Source organism: Tinamus guttatus, unplaced genomic scaffold (assembly GCF_059628265.1).
Source record: "Tinamus guttatus ecotype Peru unplaced genomic scaffold, ASM5962826v1 Tinamus_guttatus_pri_ptg000423l, whole genome shotgun sequence".
In the NCBI taxonomy this organism is placed as follows: Eukaryota; Metazoa; Chordata; class Aves; order Tinamiformes; family Tinamidae; genus Tinamus; species Tinamus guttatus.
Genome location: NW_028288957.1, coordinates 2,093,871 through 2,111,344, shown reverse-complemented (window position 1 = coordinate 2,111,344; position 17,474 = coordinate 2,093,871). Strand labels below are relative to the sequence as shown.

At 41.0% G+C, this 17,474-nt stretch overlaps 1 protein-coding gene across 1 annotated transcript in view; it reads left to right on the top strand.

Annotated features, from left to right (window-relative positions):
- Window positions 1–17,474, top strand: part of PTPN13 (protein tyrosine phosphatase non-receptor type 13) — a 92,120-nt gene that overhangs the window by 14,355 nt on the left and 60,291 nt on the right. The window contains exons 2-3 of the mRNA XM_088531632.1: window positions 9,615–9,734; window positions 17,056–17,225. Of these exons, the coding sequence (XP_088387758.1) occupies window positions 9,620–9,734; window positions 17,056–17,225 (285 nt within the window). The 5' untranslated portion in view covers window positions 9,615–9,619. The remainder of the gene's footprint in view (window positions 1–9,614; window positions 9,735–17,055; window positions 17,226–17,474) is intronic.

The following is a 17,474-nucleotide window of genomic DNA, read 5'->3' as shown; positions in this document are numbered from 1 at the left end:
AGCTCTAGGGAAGGAAACATCTTTTGTATTACTTTAACAGCAGTTAAATGCTTTCAAGGAGTAGTAGTTAAATAGATGCATCTTTCTCTGGAATATTAGTCACTTAGAGAGGAACTTCCTGGGAAGTCTCTTAAGTACAAACAGATGATGAATGCCATTGAAATGTGTCTCCAAAAAGACGTGTTGCAGTAATAGTATCATACATGTAGGATGAAAAGCTTGTTTCCTGATAGAGCACTGCCTGTTTCTACAATTGCAGCCCATCTGCTGTTAACAAATCTGCTTTTAAAATGCTTTCAGACCTTTCTCTAAAGCTGTCTTGGTCAAAACCCTTAATAAGCTAATCTCTAATAAAGTCTTCAGGTAGTAGCTGGTGCCCTCAAAAAACAGGCCAGGCTTCCTCCCCCTTAAAAACTTCACTTATTCTTCATGGTTTTTCTCCCATTTTGTAGCAGAAACTAAGAAAAGAGGCATGCCTCATACTATATATACATGCATGTGTGTGTATTTCTCTCCCTAAATTTTGCATACTGTATTATGCTAGCCTTGAATTAGTGTTTTCTTCTGCTTACAGATAGATAGGACAAGAGTGTCTCATCTTTCGCTTTGGTCCTAAAAGTGCAGAACTCCTTGTGTATATAGTTTTTGACAGCTGAAAGGTAAGTTTATGTTCCGTCTTGCCTGTTTTTCAGGGCAGAAATTCAAGCTTTCACAATGAGAATTAGTCATTTCTTGTGTGAGCAATAGCTTTACTGCCAGACAGGTGAGTTCACAGATAACAGCTATCGGTAATCCCATCTAGCAGCAGAACTCATGATGTTGTTGTACTCCTTATATCATACCTGCCTGCCATTTCCCTCCCAGACAGTAATGAACAGCACAAGCACATACCTCTGTAAAGGCAGCACCCCTTGCTGCAAACCATGGGATTCTCTGGTTTTGCCTGTGCTTTTAGAGCATATGAACTCATGAAAAGGTGCTTGAATTTTCAAGAAATTGCTAATATTACTGTCTTGAGCCTCGAAGAGTGAAGCAATGTTGCAGCATAGGCCCTCTGGATACTCTCAGACTGTTAAAGCTTGTACTAGCTTTTTTTTTTTTTTTTTTTTTTTCCCTTGTTGTCGAACATTGTTTTCTTTCCAGGGAGATGGCAAGTAGCTGTTAGTATGGTCTGCGCCTCTGAATACTAAAGACCTACCTTAGTTAAGCACTCAGGGTAGGTTCCTGCCAGGAGATCTTCTCTTAATCAGTATGCAAAGGTGCTGCTTTCAAACTGTCACGAGGAAGCACAACACACTTGTGTGAGATACTCATACAGCTCTCCAAATGCATATAAGTACCATATGTGTCAGATACACGCATAAGTACCATATTTCAGATTGTTTTAACTGCAGGGAGACTGTTCTGGTACCCAAGTACAAGGAACTCTCTTGCTAATATCTCAGGGGCTCAGACTTTTGACAGTGAGAAGGATGGCTTCCCCGCTCCTTCCCCCTCCGCCCCCCCAAAAAAAGAGAGGGATTAAAAAAAAATCTAAAAAAGAACTTGAACCAGGTGCTCCACCCACAACAACAGCAAGACAAATCCATTTGTTGGACGTTAGGATGTCAATATACAGATGTAAAATCTAATGTTGAAATAACCCATGGCGGGGGGGGTCAGTCTTAATATGAGCTTGTTGACATGAACACCACTCCATAAATATGCAATGATCTTAACTTTTATCCTTCTTCTTATCTACAAAGATAGATATTAATGTCATTATATTTCTAAACCTCTCTGAAAGTCAGCAACTGAAGAGTGAAAACATGTAGAGCTCCTGAAGCTAACTTTCTTTTACTAGTACTGCAATTAAGAAATCTGAAGACTTTATGTCTCTTGGAATATCATACTTATGTCCTTGCTGATCCAGTTGTGCTGCCTTCATTTACTCTGGTTGTTACCTTGCTGGAAAAGGCTGTCCTAGAGAAGAGGTGTTTGTAAAGCACAGTAGCATTTCCCATCACTAAGAATGGAAAGATTCTTATCTAACAGGTTCTGAACCCCCCACTGCCAACAAAAAAAAATCTAATATAGTAACATTCACATCACTTCAACAGAGGAGAAGGTTTAATTTTTTAAAAAGGCATGTGAGAATAAATATGTCTACTAGCTATGTATCTGATTAGTGATATTGGTTCAATTGTATCTCTTACATTAGTGAAACTTACTGTGTAGAGAATTAATCAGTTTTTAGTTTGTGGCAATCTGTGTCTTGATGTTATCTGATTATTCCATATAGTTTTCCCTACTTGCTTACATCATAGCCTCGTCTTACTTACGGGTCCCTTCAAAATATCCCACAAGGCTGAAAACAGCCTTGTGGAGTTAAAGCCTCCCAGTGAGGCCACCGCATTTAAATCCCGCGCCCGGTGCTGTTCCCGCTGTTCCCACTCCTCTGACAATAGCTCACGTTCCCTCTTGGCTGCGCGAAGAGCTGCAGGCGAGGAGGGACAGCCCTCGGTCACGGCCTCAGCCTAGCACGTAAGGAATGCGGGGCTTTTCCGTGCAACAATGAAATAACTGCTGGGCTAAAGCTGGAGGTGGCAGCATAGTCTGTCCCTGCCGTGGTGACTGTACGTGTCGGCAGCGTAGGCCCAGCAACTGCTGCGGTCTGCCCCGTGCTTCGTGAGGAGCAGGACTGCTGCTGCGCGCCGAGCAAGGTGGTAGGGTGCTGCGGAAGAGCCCTTCCATAAGGAGGTTGCTGCATGATCTCGAGATGGTTCGTCGGCACCGATATGATACGCGGTTCGTCACCACCTCACGAAGCTGCAGTGTATGTTTGGGCACATAGTTTCTTTGGTTATGTGCAAGCGTGGAGGTGATGGGTTCGTCCACAAATGGAAAAGGGTTGTTACTGCCAAGCTCTTTCTGCAGTCCTGAAATTTCTGCTTTTCCATTTCTAAGGTTGGTATTAGTCAGAGGTGCTCTGTTCCTACTTAGCAATTAAAATGAAAGTTGCAAGTCTGAGAAACACACTAAGCAGACATGCCTCTCCGAGGTGGAGCTGATCAACAGCAAAATAAGGGAGTTGCCCAAGGATCTTACACTGACAATTACACCAAAAGAGGGATCCAAGAGTCATGCCCCGATTTATGTGGATTAAGCTTACTTTGTAGTGATAATTATATAGTATTCTCAATATGATTGTAATATCAGATGTGAAACATCAGCTACCCTGATGTATAAAGGCACATCCTGCAGTGAACTAGAAAACATGACTTTCATGATTATCATTACGCATTTTGGACTGGATTTACTAGTTCGTCTTGCATGAAGCCTCAGATCAACTAGTTTATCTGGTTCTGGTGATAGAGAGACGGAAGAGAAAGGGAGGGAATGTATTGTCAGCAAGAACTCTTGCTTGTTTTCCACTGGAAATTCAGTCCAGTGGCGAAAGCTGATTTCTTTCCACCTTCCAGGAAAGAAAACAAGTGCTTCTTGAGGAAAGTAGGCAGTGCTTGCCCTGGAGGTACAGGCCAAAATCCTAAATACACCACATTCTTCTGCCATCCATTCTTTGGAAGAGGGGATTGATTTAAGGCACTGGAAGGAAATGCTTATGTTTTATGTATTACAGGGAGTGTGTGAGCATCACTGTATGGATCGGAGAGAAAGCTCAGCAGTATCTTATGCTTTTGGGGTGTGTGCAGCCTCAGTCTTCATCTGTTCTACCACCAATTTTGACTGCTGTCTTTATTTTTCTGCTCCTTAGGAGGTTTAGCAGTAAGCAAGCTAAAAAGCAGCAAGCCATCACTTTAGAGAGATTATCCTGGAGCATGGGACTGTTTTGCTACTATTTACTTTTCTGTTTACAGAGGAGAAACTAGTGTTTATACTGTTAGGTAGCTGATAGCACGAAAAGCAGCAAGAATGTGTGTGATCGTGAAAACTGTGATCCTTTCAGCTCCTGGAAGTCATTTACACTGTTAAAAAATATTAAATAAAAAAAGGTGGGAGGAGAGACTCCTTCTGAAGCGTGTTTAATGTTCATCTTGGGGGACTTTCCTCTGTTGCTGTCTTTCCACATCTGTAGAGGTGAAAAAAGTAAGCATGGCACATGCGTGTTTTTCTTTTATTTTCAAGAAAATAGATAGGAACTTTAAGTTACTGCCCTTAATTCTTAAGGATAAGATTTAAAAATATATATATAAACATAGTTTGACTTGATTAGCTTGTATATTTACTGTATTTGTGTGCTTGACTTGGATATTTGCAAACAGTGTCTTATTTTGTGGACCGTCTATGCAAATGGGACCTGCAGCTATAGGAAGCCACATTTCTACGTGCACACATCTAAGTATGCACATGTTGAAAATAAGGACTCAGAGTGTTGCGCCTCCAACTTTCTCTCTCGCTCCAGGGTTCCTTGCGTAAGGAAAGTTTCAGCAAAAATATTATTGGGGATAAAACTAAATGACAGATGCATTCCAGATACTCTTCAGGGACGTAAGATGTGGGTCAATGTAAATAAATAGGATAGGTGCCAGCATTCATAAATTACAGGGCACGATAATAACTCCAGCTGCTCAGGGGAGGGAGAGGAGAGGCCAGAATTTCGAAGCCATGCAGGTATAGGCCGAGTTGAGCTTCTCAGGGATTTGCAGAGATTGAGGGCTTCCCAAAAGCCGGTGTTGTGTATTTAGGCAGCTAACTGTGGCTTTAGAGATCTGTCTTTTCAGGTCTTCTTTTGGATAGCAATATTCTATGAATTTTTTTTCAAGGTGCTGCTGCTTTCAAATACTGCATCTACTAAGGACAGAGTGAGAAAGCCTCCCTGCTTAGCTGCTAAGGAAAAGTTGCCTTCCAGAAATTGCCATTTGGCATTTAACTGTTCCAATACAGCAAATGGGTTTCGAGACCATTTCCAAATTTTAGGTTGTTTTGCTGCTTGCAGCGCATTGGACGAACCACAATCAAAACACGAAGTAGTGCTGAGTTGAAGCTGTTCAGTGTTTTGCCTTTCGGTCTAAAGTTTTTGGGAACCTTTTGACCAAATCGCTCATATCATTGTGCTTACAGAACACAACTGCAGAAATAGCTTATGATTATTTCAGCTGGAAAGAGGTCAATAAAATCCGGAAAAACTAGGCAGTGAAGTTTTTCCCTGGTTCTCAGTTGATGTGGGAGGCTTTTAGTTTCAAATTCAAAACTCACAAGGAGAAAGGTTAATTGCTGCGGGAAAGGAGAGTAACAAGAGCTTTGAGAAGTCAGCTTCCTGTGCCACCTACATGAAATAATGAAAAAGCAAGGTATATTTGGAAAAGGTTGTGCAAGGCTGTAGGAAGCAGAGAAAGTGCACAGCCCTTCTGCAAGCCGAGGGGCATTTGGGCAGTGTTGGACGAAGAGGCCCTGTCTGCTGGTCGTGGCATCTCACCGTGCCCTGAGAAAGGTGCTCCGTGTTGGCGCTGCTCTAGGCGCTGCGCTTTGCGCAGGGGCTCTTGGGCTGGCTGCCACGGTGTCTGGGAGGGAGGTGGCTGAGCCTGCTTTGCAGGGAAGAGGCACAATTCCCCATCCCACTCATCAGGAAGTGTATAAGCCGTCTCCCTTTTGGGCGAGGAGCTGGCAGCTGGCCTCCAGGAGGGAAGGAGGCTTTTAGGAGGAAGGGTTTGTGACAGGGGAGAGGCCTTGGGTCTGGGCAGCCTTCTTTCACCCAACTGTGCTGCTTGCGCGGCTCAGGGCTGACTGGCGTGGAGATGAGAAATTGCACTCAGGGCTTGTTGATACAAATGATTTACACCTGAATTTACTCTCATGTCCTGAAGCAAGAGAGAGCTGTCTCAGCATGATGCAACTGCTTTCCTGTGGAAATTACACTCCCGTATAGTCTAGGCGTAAATTCCATCTCAGAGCAAGTATCTTGAAATTAATATTCATGAATATGTTTCTCCCCCATCAACGGCTTTAACAGATCCATAGTCTCCCTGCATTTGTGTGCATGGATGTCACCTTTTAAATGCAGCTCTGCGGCCTGGTTCTTTGTGTGTGGTTCTGGGTGCCCGAAGAGCGCTCGCCCTTGGTTCACGCAGAGTTCATCCTGCCTGGTTAGGCTGCACCTGGACATCTGCCTTTGCAGAACAAGGTACAGGAGCAGGATGCGTTTACTTTTGCAGCCTGCCAATTCTATCTCGGCACACTGACTGTGTGGCTTCATGCTTGGATGCTGCTCTGAGGAAAGACGATATGAACCCATCCTTAGAAAGCACCTCTGTGTTCTTCAAGCTGATAATTTTTTTTCCCCAACGCATCAAGGGAGCAGGACGCAGGATGCCAGGACAGCAAACCTTGCTGTGCTGTATGAGCAGACGGCAGAGAGAAGAGGAGTGGTTGTGAGAAGCTGGCCTGACAGGAGCCTAACTAAGAGCATGTAAGGAATTCGACCTATGCATCTGGATTTCTTTGACAGTCAGCTTGACACTGTGGAAGACACAGTGCCAGAAGCATATTAGAAGTTGGAAGCAGACTAGTAGGTACCATTTGTACAAGAAGCACTTTTTCCTTTGTTTTATTTTTGGGTGCTGTCACCTTGCTTGAGATCCATTCGTTCATGGCCGCTGAGATGAGCTAAAAATGTTCCCTTAAATAATGAGAATGAGCTAAGAATGTTCCCTTTAATAATGAGAACTGTTCCTTACCTCTCTTCCTTTTTCTACCTTTGAACAGATTGTTCTTCTCATTTTTGTCCTGTTGCAATTGCCTAACTTCCCTTCCTTCATCTGCTTTTTAGCCCTATCCATCTGAAAATACGTATTGAAGGGAGATTTATTTTTATGGTGAAATGAATCCTGTAGACCAAGGGAGGTAAGATGTGAAGCTGGACAGTCCCTCCAGTTCTCATATGTTATTCTACAAGAGCTCTGTGTGTTTTCCTCTCATATACCTTATATGGTCATTATGTTGCTTTTTATCAAAATGCCTAAGCATCGCACAAAAATGAGTTTTACATAGATTAAGCATTTACAACTCCAAATTCTGTGTTTGCAAAGCATCAGATACTATAGAGGACTCTCAGAATATGGAGAGGCAGCTATTTTGGGAGAACGACACAGTATCATTCTATAGATTCCTCCTTTCTTTTTGGAAAAGAAAAAAAAACCCACAAAACACTGAGTGCAGAGCATGTGCACAGTGACCCCGGAGAGTTCAAAATGCACTTTTGCATACGCTTTGTTCTTGCTCTGAACATTTCAAGGGTTACAAAAGAATCTAAGTAGGTCATCCCAACTGGAAGGGAAGCAGGGAACTCCCAAAATGATTATCATCTCATTGGTCCTCTGAAAGAGCAAAAGAAAATAACCTGCATAAGTTTTTGCTTTTGTTGTGTTATACTATGAACAGCTGCAAAGTTTCAAGCCTTCAGGAATAACAACAAGTGGACAAAATAGGAGTCCTGCAAGAGGGACTGAAAAAGAAAAGGGCACAGATGGTGCTAGAGCAAAACTTCAGTATGACAGGGCCGCAGAAAAACAGGAAGATCTTCTGGAGTGACACAGGCAGAGGCAGGAAGGGGCACTGGAATGAAGATGCCCATTGCAAGGGGAACACATGGGCTGTGAGTCCGAAACCGTCAGCTTTACTTTGAGTTATCACAGCCCGGCCCTTACCAGGTGGGCTGTACACTTGCAGAACTCAAGGCACGCGCTGGCCGGCCAGTGCTTCCCCTTCTTGCTCTGGGTAATTCCTCAGGCAGATCTTTGGGGTGACACAGCTGTAACTGCTGCCTGTCCTGTTGGAGATTCACATACTCTGTAATGGAGAAGTTGTCTTCTGTGGCATTCCCATATGTTGAGGCAATATATCAGGAGATTGAAGAGACATGCTGGTGACCTCTGTAAGGGTGTTAAATAGGTGATAGGCTGTATCTGCTACAGAACAGCCCATGTGGTCCTGTTTAATCACAGCTGAAAGATGTCAGGGTTTTCAGGATGGGGAAAAAGAGAGTAGCAGAGGAGGATTTTTGTTTTTATTGCTGCTGTAGTGTTCGGTCTACTTCTGTTATGATACTTAGCACATGCAGGTTTTTTGCTGAGATATATGTGTTTTTAGCCCTTAGAAAAAGACTGTCTCTTAAACTGCATAACCCAGTTTGATTCTAGGCTTAGGTACTGAAATTTGAGGCAGTTCCATGACATCACAAAATTCCCTGGTGAGGACTGTATGTGAAATGTAGAATGACTATGAAGAGGCTTAGTCCTGGCTTTCCGTTCCATTGACTGCACGTCTATAGTGGTCCCTCTTTTTTTTCTCTTTTGAAAGATATAGACATTTTTCTGTTTAGAGTTTCAGATTTCATCCTTCCTTAAAATATTTTCCCTTATCACTTCATCTAGTGACTTTTTAGCAGCAATAGGAGAAAATATATCAGGCTCAGTAAGTATGCCATGTAATGGAGTACTAGAAACTGGAAAGATGTAAAGTAAGGAAAAATAAGCAATGAAATGCAGCCAAGGATGTGTAATTTTCAATAGCAGTGAAGTGTAGCTTTCTAGCTGACAAAGGCTTTAGGTAGTACTAATTTTTGGATAGAAATTAGGAGAAATTCAGCCTTTTCCTTCTTTTTCTGGTTGCACATAATGATATGCATATGAGGCTGGCTTGCTAAAGATGAAAACACACAGCAAATCTGAAGCTTTACAGACAGCTGAGACACTAAAGGTAGCTAGTCAGCCTGTTTTCCATTCCAATTATGGGGTTAATTTCCCTGACTGTGCATGTGGGCCAGCACTGTGTGCTGACAGCGATGCTCTGGTGGTTAGAAGTTGTGATTTTTGCATCTTATAGAAGGCAGGGGATGGAATCTTTGACTTAGTGGGAATGTCTGGGGAGGTGTTCTTCTGTTTTCCAAATTTTTCGTGTTTTGTGTTTTTGAACAGCTGGACACCATATTGTGGTATGGTGAAAGAAAGGATTTAACTTACTGTAAGATGTCAAGCCTCAAACTCTTACCTGGGAAAAGAATTTTGTTTCTCTTTTTTCCCTAGGAATATAACACAGATAGCATTGCTGACTGGTTTTGTTCTTCTTTTAGGCTTGAAAATGCTGACCTGAACAGATATAAATTTGTTTAGTTTAGAATTGGCCATCTTGTTTGAAGGCACTGCATCTTGTTGTTTGGTTGTGAGATGATAAAGAAATGTAGCAGGAGGAGGAGACCTGCTTTGCCTCATAGCAGCTGGCCTTGCTTATATATCTGTCACAGCAACATTAATAAGTTTATTAACGTAAACCAGCTGAAGCTATTAATCTGTCTGTCAAATTTTTAAACAAAGCGAAGTCTTGCCCGTAATGTATGGATAAAAACCAGCATGTTGCCTATACTGGTTTAGTAGCTTGTAATATGAATGAGAGTTGTGGGTTTTTTGTGTTCCCGAAAGCTTTTCTTCATAACAGCGAATGCTCTAAGTTCCTTTGTGCTGGCAATGAATTTTTTGTAGTGTGTATTTCTGCTGCTGCCTGCTCACGTTAGGAAGTTTTTGTGACTGAGACTGGAAAATCAGTTATTGCTATATATGTCCTGCTTGCAAGGAGAAAGTACCTGTTAGGTATTCTGCAATCAGTTCTGTTCTGTTTTCCAGGTAACATGCATGTATCACTGGCTGAGGCTCTGGAGGTTCGGGGGGGTCCATTACAAGAGGAAGAAATATGGGCTATTTTGAACCAAAGTGCAGAAAGCCTTCAGGAGTTATTCAGAAAAGGTAAGCTTCTTTCTTAAATAGAACCAGAAAAAAAATGGTTTATATGTCAAATAAGTCAGCTCCATTATTCCTTGTAGGCACGTACTGATTTGTTCCTGGCTTATCTTTTGGGGTAGATGGATTGTCTTAACTCCAGCCCACAGGATTCTTTCAACCCTCCCTTTATACTACAGCACACGTGTGCCTCTTCAGTCCCATGCAGTGCCTATGTTGCTTTGGGAGGAAGCTGTCACAGAACTGTGACGTGATTTTACCAGAAATGGCACAATTTTCATGATAGCTTTCCTGTTAATTTCAATTGCGTGTCAATTTGCAGAATCAGTTGGAGAGTGTCTTTAGAAAACACGTTTTTAGCTGAGTTAGGATGCTAAGTGTCAGAGGAAAATTTCTCTGTCATGATGCAAAAAAAAGTTTTACTTATGTTTTTACTCTTAAAAATAAGAAACCACTGCCAATGCTACTGTGACAGAATATTGGCTGTTTACACAGCGCAGATGTGTGCCTTCATTTAAAGGAAGGACACTTTAACACGTAATGTTGATTAGGTTGTGGAGGCTTTTAACAACAAAATTCAAAATATTGATATTCTTCTGCATGTGTTTTTGGAGCCTCAAATACAGTCATGCTGTTTCTTTTCAAACGTAGAGTAGTTTTATAGAGTCATCCGTGAAATTTTTAAGCCTTTGTTTTTCATTTCCTTCTTTATACGTGGCCATACAAAGTAGTGTGCTAAGAGGTTCCTCATGTTTTGGGGCAATACCGTGCTGATAAACTCTGTGGCTGTCATTTCTTACTCCAAAGCTCTAGGTTAATTGGTTGGTTGGAACAGAAACTGGGCATTGACTGAAGAGGTATCTTGCATGATTATAGATTATACATTACAGAATCAACACCTTGAGCTCCATGTTGAAATCTGCCCATTGACAAGGCAGTATGACTGCATAGTAGTGGAACTACTTAAAAAAAAATCTAGACATAAGATACCATGCGCATAAAGTCTGCCCTGAAAATGAGCTCTTTGTTCCTTAGCCTCAAAGTGGTGCAGAAAAATCTTGTCCTAATGAGTGTGAAGGCTGCATGCAAGCCCTGAAAATGAGAATGTAAGCAGCTCTCTCCTTCAGTGGGAGACGAGATCCACAACATAAATCTCTGCCTTGGCACTTGGCGACGATGGCTTTGAAAGCCTATCTGAAGACTGAGGAAGATAGCAGAAAATGAGTCTGATCTTCTGTCAGTGAAGACCAAAAGGCATCTGCAGATCAAATCAGTGCTAAAAGAATACGTCTCCTGTTCAAGTTGAAGTTGTTTTATTGAGTTGTTTTTCTGCTAGCTCAGCAAATTATTTTCAGTCACATGCTACTAATTAACATGGGATATAGCCCTGTGGTAAAATGCACTTTAAAAGATATTCAAATATAAGTGCTTTTCCATATAACAGCTGGTGACAAAGGCAATCTACTTTCTCCCAGCAAAATTAGGAGAGACAAACAGTTTTTTAATAAAAGCTTACTTCACTGAAGCTTTTTTGGTGTTCTGGAGTATCAGTTTGTGTGCTGACCTGGGAGGATATGCTGCAGAACCGGGGACCAGGGGTTCCTGTGGGCCTCCTTCTCTAACTCGAGTTGGTCCCTTTTTGGGGAGGACTTTTAATCTGTGAGGGACTGCAGAAAACTCCACTCGTGGGCAGAGGATGTCAGCGCAGGTTCAGGGCTTCTGAAAGGTCGCTAAATGCTCAGCTGTGCTCACTCTTGAAGATGCTCTTCTCTTCACATAGCTCTTGAGTCCCCAGATAAATTATTTTGAGAAAAAACACAAGTTCAGTTGCAGAAACAATTCTGAGTGTTTTCTATAGCATTTTTTTTAAAAAAAATCGTACGTAACAGTATGCAGTTCACCTCTTTTTAAATTATGCGGCTAAAAAAATCTAAAAATATTGTTATCGCTTAAAATAGTGTCTATTAGCAAACTTCCCACACCACTTGAGCCATGACCTACACTTTTAAGTGAATTACCTACCCAAGTAACTATTTATTTATTTATTTATTTTTAATCCTGGTGTAATTTTGGTAGTCTCATCTGTTTGACATTGTGAAGCTTTGCTGTCACTCAATCAAATGAGAAAGTTTCCTTCAATTAATTTGTCATTTAGACTAGCTCCATAAAGTTAGGGGAAAATGGCCAACACAAGCTTCTCTTAGAAATTTTGATGGCTTCTTGATTTTAACGAGCTCTAAAATTTCGTACAGGTCTCAGATGTTTATCTGTGCAAGTACTGAATAGAAGAAATGCCGAATGAAAGCCGTGCGTTAATTGTTGATCACAGCTCACATGATGTCTAAAGCAGTGGCTGATCCATAAATACATGGGGTTTTGTGCTGGTTGATGTTTACTGCTCTCACAGGTGTTGAACTCTTTACAGATTGATTTCTGTCGTTACAAGGTAATGAAAAGATAAGCTGGAAATGTCCAGTTGCTAATCGCTAGTTTAGAAAAACAACTCTGAGAGCTGTCTTGTCAGCATTTCGTAAGCTGTTAAACAGAGGAGAAAAGCAATTCAGTACTCATGAAGTTGCAGTCCTGACATCAGTCGGAGTAGCGATGTTCAAGTTAATCTGGAGATTTGAAAAGGCCGATACCAGACCTGCCCTTCTCTTGCATCTGTTTAATTATCTGCAATAACTATTTTGTTGTTTTGAGGGTGTATCAGCTCTTTCAGACCTGCTGTATCTTGCATTCAGTGCTCTCTGAGGTCAAACGAAACAAGTCTTTGAAGTGAAGCATCTTGAATACGAGTGTATAAGTGTAAGGAGCCGTGCTGTGCTCCCTGCTGTTCCAAAAAATAAACCAGGCGTTCCTCTAATTTAGTAAGCTAAGCTAGAAAAAAATAATCAAAACACGAAGGTTGGAAAAGCTTTGTATGTCACTTAGGCCATCCCTGCACTATGGGTTTTAAAAATAGTTTGATCTTGTGTTGCAAAACAATGTGCTTGAAGGGAGGAGGGGGAACAGAAGGGCAAAATCAGATTCTCATAACAAAAAGGCAGCTGGGTAAAGAAAGAGCCATTTTAGAGATTGAGAGTCTGGACAAATATATGTAGATGGGAAATGATTTGTGTAAAGAGAAGTGATAGAATCTAAAAGTGGATGTGAAGAAAGATGTGTTTGGAGGGGGGGGGACCAGTAAATCTTGTCTAGACTTGTACTGTGGCACCTGTTTAGCTCAAGTTAATATGAAAGAAGACAAAGTGTAAGGTGGTCTGATAGAGACTAATGGTGTGTCTTGGTAACTGTAGAGTTAGCTGGGATGCAGAGAGGGAGGTTAAGGGACTCCCACAGGAGGTGCAGGGACACGCTGCATCCATAAGGAGTACGGGAGTTAGGGCGTCACCGCTCCCCTGCACTGGCATAACCTTGGCCTATCAAGGGATGTGCAGGTGATTTGACTGCCACCAATTTGGCCTAAGCAGAAAAACCTCAGGATCATTTGTATTAGGAAAAATGTTTGTTACTTCAGTGTCACCAGTGTCAGATACGAAGCCAGGGAAGGGGGAGCTGCAACATCCTGAAGGAACTAAAACATATGTTACTTCTCTTCCTAATAACTATGAGAAATAGGAGCAGATTCAACTGAAGGAGCTTGAACTGGAGGTAAGGTTTGGGAATCCCAAATTAACAACCGTCAAGATGTAAAATGGGTCAATTTTGAAGTGCTACCTGAACTTACAGTATCTTTTAACATTTTGATTTTGACTACCTATATGCCATTAAGCCATGTGAAGGGCAGTTTTTAAAGTGTGTTTATTTGTATGGTAGGCTCCACATAGCTCTCGAATCTTTTAGCTCTTTATTGCCTTTAAAACCAGTTCACTGTCTCCTTTTAAATGAGACCGCACTATTTGTCTGTGTCTTGGCGCTGCCGGATAAACTGTGCTCTCACAAGTGTTTTGTTACGGGCTTGCATAGTTTGTGAGTGAACTCAGAAGGCTGGCAGCTCTGTGGCCCTTGAAAGCCTCCTGGATATAAAGTTGACCAGGAGCCATACCCTGAATTCCTGGGCTTTCAGAAAGAGGGATTTGCATCTTCAGTTTCCCCTGTAATTTTCCCTTGTATTTTGGGTGAAAGGAGGGGAGGGAAATGCACCACTTTTGCAAATTCTTCAGGAAGTATGAAACAGGAGATAATATGAACATTATATCTGGCATTTTCTATCAGTTGTTCTAGTTTGCTCCCTAGCTATTGGATTCGTTTTGTTTTCTCGCCATGGAACAGATGCAAACAAAGGAGAAAAACAGTACTTAAAATTCTCTTAGAATAATTTTGCATAGGAGGAGTTTGGAGTTTTTTGCTTTGAGATAAATCTCTTACGGAAGTAATATGGGAATGAATCATTTTATTCTCCTTCTTTATAAAGGTAGACTGGATTCTGAAAAATGTGATGTAGGCAGTGTGATCTGCTATACTAGTTCAAAGTCAGTAAAGTAGAAGCTAAAAAAATGTCAACAAAGCAAGCTTGGAAGAATCAGTATTTTTTAAATCTTAAATCTTACATTCATAAATGTATATTGCACAAGCTATTAGTTCCTGAAGACTGTAGTGTGTGGTAGGAAATATTTTAATCTAGATCATCTGTAGGTGCCACGTGCATACTCCAGGCTGTGTTGAGCATAAGTGCAAGACCTCACACCAAATGTCTTGTTTTTATTTTTGTTGGAAACTGAATAGCATTCTGACCTATCATTTATCTCTTCAATATGTGCTATGTTTCAGATGATAGAGAGTTCATGCATTTAAGGTGTTTGTGGTACAAATGGCTAAGTTAGGGATGTCCTGGCTTAAGATCCTGAGTAGAAGGTTGTATTGCAATATCTTGCAATATTTTAAAACATTTATATCACTGATATATATATATATACAGGACTGCTGTAGTCACAAGCCAGTGATTATAGGCATCTTATAGTTGTGGGAATTTTCTGGCCAACTCAAGTTTGCTTGCTAAAAATGCCTTACTATAGAATGTAATATTATTCATGTAGAATGAGAAGGGGCCTTTCACCTTTTTGCTTTTTTTTTTTTTTTTTGGCATCTAAATGTGCTGCCACAGAGGTATCATCCCGATTTTTAACAAATGCACTGAGACTTTTACGCAATTTGATGATGACAGAAAAACTGTGCTCCTGAAATCCGCCAGTTTAGCTGTTTAAGTCTGTGACAAGAGTGCTTTGGCTTTGATGGTGAACTCTGGCATTTATGTATGAAGTCTTAGGCAGGTTTAGGCTGCAGAATCAGAGATACATTCTGCAGCAAGTACTTATTTCCTTCGGATGCAGAGGAGAAAGCCAGAGCAATGAAAAACATTCCCCTGAGGCAAGAAGACTGAGCCATAAAAAGCAGGAGAACAGGGGAAAACCAGTTGTGCCGTGTGAGTGCTAAGCCTATCACCTTGGCTTTCAGCATAACCTACTGGCCTCTTAAAAACCATTGCACATATTTTAGCAAACTTGTTTTAGATTTATGGCAAGTTACTGTCATGAAGAAACATGAGTCATAGCACAACAAAACAGCCTCCATCCCAGGTGTTCTTGGCTTTGAGTCTTTTAAATGATTCTTGAATGCATGAACTTTATCTTCAGTGTGTTAAGGAGCAGGACAAATAATGTGCATGTTTGTATTAAATGGAAGGAAAATGAGTTATGGACATATGTATAGACTGATTTTTGTTGCAAACATTGGTAGGAGGGGAAACTTTCTGAGACTCAAAAACTAGAAGCTGAGGGTATAATTCTTGATAATTGGAGTAACAATTCTTAAAATATTTTTGCTTTGGGTTCACAGTTTGTCAAAGTCTAAAACCAATTCCTTAGCTACCTTTGGAGGAAGGTGAGTCAAAGAAATTGAAGGACTTGCTTGGTAGCTTTTTTTACAGCTGATATCGGCCTGCAGTAACTTAATACATTTCCTAGGAGGTGGGAAAATTCTAGATTACCAGATAGTTGAACAGCCTGGGAGCCAGCACTGGAGGAACATTCTGAGCTGATAGGAGAGTGGAAAATGTGCTTAGTGGTAGAGCTGATACAAGAAATGATTATTACACTGTGATGTTGGTTATTGTATAGAGGAGAAAGGAAGCCCTATCCTTCAAATGTGTTTTTCACGTGTGTTTTTGATATATAATGTAGGAAAATGATAGAGCAACTGTCTCCTTGCAAAATAGACTGAATGGAAGATCAGACTCGGACTGCAAATTTATACTTTGCCCTCTTCTGCTGCTGCCTAAGACTTTTTTGTTTGTTTTGGAATTCACTTTTTCTTTAGGCTTGAAAAGGGTTTTTCGTCCCCCAAACTTTGTTTTTTTTCCAGTTCTACCAGCTATCTTTAATACAGGAGTAATTTCTCTCCCCACAGATTTTGTCTTTAGACCATTGCTGGTCCAGCAGTGCTACAGACCATAGCAATTAACTCCAGCCTTACTGTAGGGATTAGCCTTAATGGTATGCATCCTAAGGAAAGTGATCGTTTTAGATGGCAATTCTGTCTTAAAAATAAGATAACCTGAGGATAGGAGAGACTAGGAGAGACTTTAGCAGGCTCGTCATTACCTTGTAGGTATGAGGAAAAGCACAGAAATGTCAAAAATAAGCAAGTGTTATTGTGTGATTAAAATTGGGATTGCTATTGTGGTTATGAAGCAGAACAGGTGGGAAAGGAAAGTATTTCTCTATCCCAGGAGTAATACATAGACTCATATTAATCATGTCTTTGAGTAAGTAACTTCTACCAGTTAATGGCGAGAAGTCTTAGAATGCGCTTAAAACACGTAGAGAGATTGTGTTAAAAGTCAGCTGAAAATCATAGTGTCAAAAGTTTGCATTGGCAGCCTCAATGAAAAGAAGATTCCTTGACATGATGACATGAATGTGCTGAAAATGCTTACGTTTGTTCTGGATTGTAGAAAAAAGTAGATGTGATATTGGCTGTAGTTGTGCCACTATCTCTCACTTCTAAATAAGTCAAAAAAGTTATTGTATTTGTTTTATCTTTAAAGATCATTTTAAGAAATATTCTTGTGTTTAGAAGAGTCTAGGTAAGTACTATTTTTGTTTTCTAAGTTAAAACAAGAGATACTTACGTTCATCTTTACTGATCAACTCTAGTGAACTAATTGGCGTTTCTTTTGTTTTGGAAGTTGCAAATAAGACATGTCAGAATTCAAGTCCATTCTTTTTTGACTGAACCCTTGAAGACATTTCTCTGGAGTTCTGTGTTTTGGTAACATCCGCTTCTTTCTTTTTACTGTTGTGTCACTTTTTCCTTTCAAACACAGCAGATCCTACCACTCTGGGGTTCATTATTTCTCCGTGGTCTCTGCTGCTACTCCCTTCTGGCAGCATCTCCTTTACCGACGAAAATGTTTCCCAGCAAGACCTGCGAGCCTTCACAGCACCGGAGGTTCTGCAGAACCAGTCGCTCTCGTCTCTCTCGGATGTTGAAAAGGTACCGTGTCTCTTGTTGTTGCTGAAGACTATTGCTATTTGGCTGTCAAGTATTTTACAAAGTAGCTTTAAACCATTATTTTATCTCCCCCAAGTTTTTGTTTTGTGTCATTAATTGTTGATTTGCCTTCAACAGTTAATTGTCTAAATAATATTCAACAGTTAAGGGGATGGATGCTCTTACTGAGCTTGTGTTCAGAAAAGTGGAGGAGTGACTGTAGTTGCAGGTGCCTATGAGGAGCTGCCTACG